Source organism: Ovis canadensis, chromosome 4 (assembly GCF_042477335.2).
Source record: "Ovis canadensis isolate MfBH-ARS-UI-01 breed Bighorn chromosome 4, ARS-UI_OviCan_v2, whole genome shotgun sequence".
In the NCBI taxonomy this organism is placed as follows: domain Eukaryota; kingdom Metazoa; phylum Chordata; class Mammalia; order Artiodactyla; family Bovidae; genus Ovis; species Ovis canadensis.
The window spans coordinates 65,740,259-65,748,323 of NC_091248.1; the positions used below are offsets into that span (position 1 = coordinate 65,740,259).

General features: G+C 38.3%; 1 protein-coding gene across 1 annotated transcript in view; it reads right to left on the reverse strand.

The window, feature by feature from the left end:
- CFTR (CF transmembrane conductance regulator) overlaps positions 1-5,402 on the reverse strand; it is a 184,844-nt gene extending 179,442 nt beyond the window's left edge. The window contains exon 1 of the mRNA XM_069587941.1: positions 5,227-5,402. Coding sequence (XP_069444042.1) covers positions 5,227-5,279 — 53 coding nt within the window. The 5' untranslated portion in view covers positions 5,280-5,402. The remainder of the gene's footprint in view (positions 1-5,226) is intronic.
- Between the last annotated feature and the right edge of the window lie 2,663 nt (positions 5,403-8,065).

Sequence of the window (8,065 nt, forward strand, 5' to 3'; positions counted from 1 at the left end):
CAGGGTTCTGCTGGCTTTGCTTTGACATCTTTTTCAGAATAATGTTCCATTACAGGACTGTTGAATGTCAGCAATCTAGAATATCTGTAAGTCTCCACAGATCACCATGGAATTATCATCATCACAAATATTTACTGAACCACTACATGCAGGAGTCTTGAAATGTTCTGAATACTCTACTAAACAAGTCATAGAAGGCCCTGACATCCAGGACTTTACAATATGAAACACTCATTGATGTTAAAAGATAGTAATAGGCTAACAGAGTTGCACAAAGAATAGCAACTAGACAAGTCTTATAACTTGGATACGGCAGTGAAAACAGATAGTGTAGAACCCTGTAAGAATATATTCATTATTTACATCAAACAAGTTAATTGAATTTCTACAGTTTTCTTGCTACAAGAAGCCTAAACTCTCAGGCTCAATAGCAAAGCCGCTTTGCAAGGCTATTTTTACTTTCAAACAGCCACAAGGTAAAATCTTAGGAGCTGATGAGAATCACCTGAAATAGTAATGTTTTGCTTCGTGATAACCCACTTAACATATTTATAAAGTAAGCCTTCAGTCTGGGTACCCAAACAACCAGACATCTCTCATAATCTGTTTTCCCTTCTTGATCTCATTGCATCGCAGGGATTTTGCTCCAGGGAAGAGCCCTACAAAGATGCGTCTGGAATCAGTGGAATCAAAATTGCCAAAATTGCTACTGAGTCAGAGGTGTTTTCAAAGTTTTGCCGAACAACACACAGTGGCATGCTAAATGGTTAACACCCTTCCCTGATGGTTTTGCAATCCTATATTTATATTGTAGCTCTATCACTGAAATTACAGGTTCCTGTGAAGCGACACTGACAATAACAACATATTTTATAGTCAGGATCATTTAAGAGCCTTTTAAACAAGTTTAACATTTATGCATTGAATATTATCACACTAAGTTCTACTTCTTCCTATGAAACAAAAGAGAAAAACCATGATTTCCCCAGTGTATCAGTTGTCTCTAGAGGATATTTTGACCGTCACATCAAACATAATATATTGGTGAAACAGTTAAGAAAACTGATTCCACTTCTCACTTTAACAAGGAATAGAAAATTAGTTACACTGTATGTGTTATGAGTTTTCCAGAGAGTTAATTAAGTAATAATTTGAACATATAAAAACTATTGGAATATACTTCATAACCAAGGATGAATTTTTTAAACTTGCAAAATGAACTAAAATTATATATATACACATACATTTTATATAATAAAACATATATAATTTTAGAATGTCATGCAAAAGAGGTACTTTAAGAACTCTTGAGAGTTGAATCAATCAAAATTGACACATATTCCAAGTTAAAAATCTGTATCATAAGAACATGATTAGCAAAGCAGATGGATAGAAAGGAATTTTAAAGGACTGGTGTAAGGAGTCAACATTTGTCAGTGTTCAGGCAACACAGTTCAAGAGGGAGGGGCCCCTGTCCCCAGAGTGGTATTCCTACAAGAGATAAAGTCAAGAGAATGTATAGGAACCCTGGGCTGTCTTCACTGGATGGTGTTTGCCCACTGACTGACTAAATGAACTTGTGGTATTAAGTGTCCCTTAGCAGCTGTCCATCTCAATATGAATTGCGCATCTCATTGGCCTTCTGTTTCATGCAGCTGTTTATTTACATTTGGATAGTCTAAGCCTTGTCTGAGAGGCAAACCTGAGATACTATATGTGTATTGAATAAGACAGGAACAGGCCCTTGTTTGAGAGGACAACTAGTCTCCTTTGGCAAAATTTCTATAAATTCCCCTGACGAACTGCAAAAATACTGATGATTCTCCTCTTGCCTTGCAGAAAGTAAATATAAGGTGATTGTGATGGATTTTTTTCAACATATACTGTAACTCATATAAGCAAATAGGTGTGGTCCTCTTCAAAACTTACCTTTAAGGGTCTTTGATTAAATATTTATTATAATCATCTTCTGTTGCTCAAAGCACTTATGTTTCTCTTCATTAAGAAATGTCTTTAAAGTTTGCCATACATTTTTTAAATAATACCTAAACTTAAGTAGCCCTTGACTGTTAACAAATTATGATTAAACATCTTTATACTTTTTTGAGTCATTGTTTACTTTTTGGTCTTATTTGAGATTCATCTGTGGAATTTATTGGGGTCCCTAAATCCAGTCTTGTAAGTAATTTGTGGCATTATATACATGGATTCTGCAGGTATATTCCTCAAGTATAGATCTAGACTTCTGGTATAAAAACCACGATCAAAATTCAAGCTGTGTCATCTGACACATGGCTTGATACACAATAACATCTAAAAAGAATATGGGAAAATCAGGGCACAGGAGAAGGGACAGAATAACATAGTGCTAGAAAGTGTAAACAACAAATTGCTCAAAAATGAAAAACATAATCTCTCTGGGAAAACATCTGTAAATCAATTGCACTGGTATATAAATTATAAATTCTACGCAAATATTATCACCTCTAGTTTAAAAACCCTTTGTATTTCATAAAAGCTTTCATTAATGTAACTTGGTCTCTGAGATACAAATAAATTGAATTTTTTGTGGTGAAATTATCTTTTGGATTATGTTTATAATACTGACATTATAACATCATTATTATTTTATGCATTATGACACTTCAGGTATCTTTCAAATGTCATACTTGATGTAAAACTCAAGCAAAATTAAGAAAAGTATTTTAAATTTTTCCTAAACTTTATTAGTCTTTCCAATAACAAAATCCAGACAATAAAAGAGATACTTAATATAATCTATAACACAGCCCATAACAGCTGTACTCTTTTATGACTCTGAAACTGACTGGATCATACTCAAAAAGTTAAATTCCAAGACATTTAACAACATATTACACAAGCATATGACTTTTTTCCTGTGTATCTGATAAGGCCAGGTTAGATGAGATTTCACCTAAATTCTCATCTAGGCCATTCATTGCATATGCAGGTGGATTGTCATAAACTTATTTCAAGAAAGATTAATTGAATATTTATATAAACAAGGTACACAGTAAAGAATGTAAAAAATATGGTAGTTAATAAGAGTAATAACAGCAGTAAACATTTACTAGGCTAACTACTTTGCATGCATTTTCTCAATAAATTAAGCTTCCCTGGTGACTCAGATTGTTAAGAATCCACCTGCAATGCAGGAGACCTGGGTTCAATCCCTGGGTTGGGAAGATCCCCTGGAGAAGGGAACAGCTGCCCACTCCAGTATTCTTTTCGAGAGAATTCTATGGACAGAGGAGCCTGGCAGGCTACAGTTCATTGGGTCGCAAAGAGTCAGACATGACTAAGGGACTTTCACACACTTAAGACATCAGTCCTATTAGTCTCCAAGTTTTCAAGGTCAAGTAACACAAAACAGAAATGTTAAGGGACTTGGCCTCCGGTCACAGAGCTACTAAGTAGCAGGTTGGGGATCTGAATGAAAAAAAAATTGAATCCAAAGCCTTCCAGTATTGTATAATCCGACACAGAAAACAAGTTTCTTACCCTTCCAGAATAACCACCCAGAAGGAAGTTTATAATCACTGGTGCTTTAGGTGATTGTCAGTTCCTATAAATAGTAGGACCTAAACTTTTCCAAATATACCTATTCTTAGAGCAACTTATTATAAAGTAGTTTGAAGAACAGGACTGAGTATTCTCTTAACAAATTTAGTAGCCTTTATAATATTCACCTTTTAACAAATTCACCTGAGAGCATTTTTAAAACTAAACTGTATAGGGTGATCTGTTTTAAAAACAGAAAATACTTTGATAGACCAACAATAATGATCTAACTTAACAATGAGCTAAAAGTTCCTTTGAACTTAGACATAGCCATGAGGTATGCACTCTTCTGAAAACTCATTTTTTTAAACTGCATTTTTTAGACAGAATGGCTTTTAGATTCTTCCAAGTGCTCTACTAAAATAGCTACAATTTATGCCAATTAACATTCTGATTTCATAAATTACAGGAAAACAGAACAGATAATCCCACTTGTATAGATGGAGTAACATAACAAAAGGCGCTGAAAACACCAACCCCAAAGGCATTTCCAAAGAGTAAAGTCCTTCTCTCCCATCCACAGGGAGGAGCTCTCCTTCAATGGCCTAGGCCCTCTCCTTAGCACCTGAGTTCAGCACTTGTTGCCCATTCAGAGAATAAAATATTAGAAAGATGTGAAAGCCAAGTTCCTTCCCCACATACACATATGGACATGTTTATTATGTATTTGGCTTTTCTGATACCTAAGTATGCTGATTCATTGGCTACTTATGAATTAAGTAATAGCCCATGAGATATGAATATACCTATTCATTCATTCATACAAGTATAACAGGAATAAAGTAGATACAGTATCCAAAGAACACTTCAAATATGAAATGCTACATCTAATTACACTTTACCTAAGACTCTGAACTTTTAAATTCTCATTAAATGCAGTTCGCAAGATGAACTTGTGTTTTATGGCTCATCACAGGTAAAGTAAGCTAAAAGGACAATTGATTACATGTCAGTGGGTTTAACTTCAGTATCTATTCCCAAGGTTTCATATTTCCATGGTAATTCTGACCCCTCTTTTAAAATGTGTAGCTTGTAGAACTGGCGCTTTTTTTTTTTAAGGTATTTCAAAGGATTTGCTCTCATTCTTAAAGAATAATGGAATTTTGGCAAATACTTGTTAGATATATTCAGTATCAGAACAATAAAAACTTTAAGTACATACTACCCACTTTATACTTCTCCCATAAAAACGTTCAAAATTCAGTCAACTGAGCACCTATCTCATGCAAGCATGGCATCTGTAGGTGAACCAAGATTTCTAAGTTTCCAAGCATGAAGAGGGGGAAAATAAGGGCCAAACTTAAGTATTTGTTACTAACAAGTTTATAATTCACAAATTTCCTAGAAAAATCCAGGAAAACAAGTGCACAGTAGCACATTTGGGTCTTGAGAGGATGATTTTCAGTTGCCAGTAGTTAAAACTTCAGAGTTAAGCTAAGACTCTATAAAACAATGAGCTTCAGTTTATTATCTCTTCCTAATGTTTCTATCTTACTCCCCAAAATCCTCCTTCTCCTCCATAACAATGAATGATACGGCACCTTTTAAAAAAAAAAAAAAACTAATCCTCTTTCCCCAAAACCCAACCTATACACACGTCCTCCTTTTTCCTGGGCACGTGTGCTTTCCTGGACACCCTCTCACCTGAAAAAAAGTTTGGAGACGACGCTGGCCTTTTCCAGAGGCGACCTCTGCATGGTCTCTGGGGGCACCGAGGTCCCTGCCGGGGCAGGCCGGACAAGAGCTCCTAGTGCCAAAAGCCCTACTCTTCTCTGCCTGCCGCTCGCCCCTTTTTCTCTGACCTGCTGTGATGTCACTTGCTTCCAACTCCCCCCACCCACCCCTACCGCACACACCTCCCCTTTTTTTTCGCTCCTTTCCCCCGCCTCCACTGCCCAGGTTAAAAGCTGGGCGCTGCCCGGCCGGGCCTCAAATCCGCTCTAGCGGCTTTCTCCACCCCGACCGCTCCTTGCTTCTTGCCTCCCTTCCCTCGCTCGCTTTCCCCGCGCCTCCCACCCTGGCGCGCACGCTCCTTCCAGGTCGGCGTCCCTACCATCCGGCCGAGCCCAGCCCGCAGGTGGGGGACACCGTCGCGGCCGCTCTCCAGGTCCAGACTCGGCGCGCGAGGACAGAAGGAGCCACCGGCAGGAGCAGCAGTCAGTGCCCGGGGGAGCCTCCTGCGCGCCAGGCTCCGCGGGACCCGCGGCACGCCGAGGCCAACTCCCCCGAGCCATCTGCCTCCTCCCTTTTCCCGAGATCCTAGCCGCGTTCGTGTTGCGTTTGCAAGGTGCATTTTCAAAAGGGGAACGAAAATCTGTTCCTCCGGTTATCAAAAGGCAGCCTCAGAGAGCTGGACGTTTCCGCGACAGCGGCAGCTGTGTTCACCTTAGAGCTTCCTTTGCGAGTCAGAGGGAAGAACCAAGCTTGTTAGTCTCAGGCTTAGGTGAGTGCCAAGTGTGGTTCCTTAGGAGACGTACTTACTACACGTGGAGGCAATTCCTGTAAGGTGAGAGGAATTACCGCTTTGTACACTACCCGCCCAGGATTTGCTCCTTGTTTGCCCTAAGTTTTTTCAGTTCAGTTTGCGTTTTTTAAGAAGTCTTTTGTGCGTGTTAGCAACTACGAGGATGACGAGCGGACAGAATGTAAACTCACCCGCCCTCATACAGGGTTCCAACTCTCGGTCAGCAAAACATCATGACTAATACACTGAAAGAATCCAGTCTTTGAAGCGAAGGTAGCGCGTTAACTCTGACCTGACTCACGGAAACGCCATCTTCAACTCTTGAAGGGCATCTCAGCTTTCCCAGGTGTGGGCGCACGAACTTCCCCGAGTTTTTGCTTCGTGGACCGTGTGCCTGTTTGATGGCTTTTAAAGAGCCAAACCTTTAATTCCTGAATCCTGTTGTGTAAAAGCAAGGGCACAACGAGTTTAAATTGAAAAATTCAAAAGGAAGTGAAAATGTTGGTCTGATTACAGTTAATGCCTCTACATCTAAAGCAAGGGCATTTACTTATGAATTGGTTATTGCTGATTTGTGGTCACCCACAGAACAAATGAAATTGTGCACTTCTTAATAACAGGAACACGTGTTTAAATTAATAAATGGGTTCATCCGGTCTTTATAGCTCCCCTTTGCATTTCCATGTCACCATGTTTTAAATCTTAAAGTGGTTTTATAAACATTTAAATTCTGTTATCCTAAATTTTAACAGTAGATAAAATAACACCAGAGATAGGCAAACTGCATAAACACCAGGAGAAAGCAATTTCTAATTCATAATCCCTGCTTCATATCCTGCACCTGTGTTTTCCTCTCTTCCGTATGGCATACAAATTCAGGCTCTGCCTTCATTATTGACTTTTCCCAGGTATGTGATTGAACTCACTTCATCCACTTCCCCACCTCCCACTCTACTGTTTGCTTTATAATTGCTAATGTAACCCATCAAATGTAATACACACATTTTGAAATGAAGCGCTAGTCAGTTCCTCTTTGTTCTCAAAGAACAAGTGACAATAAAAAGATTAAGAATTAAATTCCAAATAAGATCATAGAAGCTGACCAAGTATTATGCCTCAGAGACCCCAAATATTTGTCAATCTCATTCCTCTAGAAAGAATAAATAACTTAGTGACTATTTCTTTATTTCTTACTGTTTGTTAGACATCACCTCGTGGAAATCTTACCGCAACCATGTAAATAGGTGTTATTCTCCCCAATTTTCAGTAGAGGAAACAGAAAAGAGAAGTAAATGCCTGTAATGGTAGAGCTAACATTTAAACTCATGTCTGATTTCAAACCATCACTTCTATCAGTGGGTAATATTGCTGCTAATCGAATCATCCCTCATGTATTTATATACTATCACTTACATTGGTATAACCAGTCTTTCTTCTCACATTAGTTTCATGCAATCATAATTGCTAGACCTGTTTAAGAATGAGACAAGAAAGCAGAAAGCTGAAAACCAAGTAGCTACTGGAGTTACACACTTTTAATAAATGACATCTAGCTATAATATTCCATTTTAAGTATGTGTACACACATGTACATTGGAAGACCCTAGATATTTATCATAAAAGCTTACCTCCCAAATTTGTTCTTGGCATCAGTAAGACATCACCATTGTTCAGAACATTAGCATGGTTAGCTGACATGAACAAATGAACTGAGACATGACTTTTAAGGCTTGCATCCAGGTACATATCTAATGTGGGAATGTAGATTTATGTACCAGGAAATTGTTCAAATATGGCTGAAGGTCATGACTGAATTCCTAATTGTGCCTTTGAGATGTCAAGAATTGGTAGTAAGAAATAGTGAAGCTCTTATCTCCAAGCTGCTCAAATATCAGCTTGCAAAATTGTATTTAATGTTATAATAGCTTACCTTTGTTAAGCACTTACCATATACATAAGGTGCCATGCTAAATACACAGAATGCTTTGCCTTTTTTAATCCTTATAACACCTTCATGAG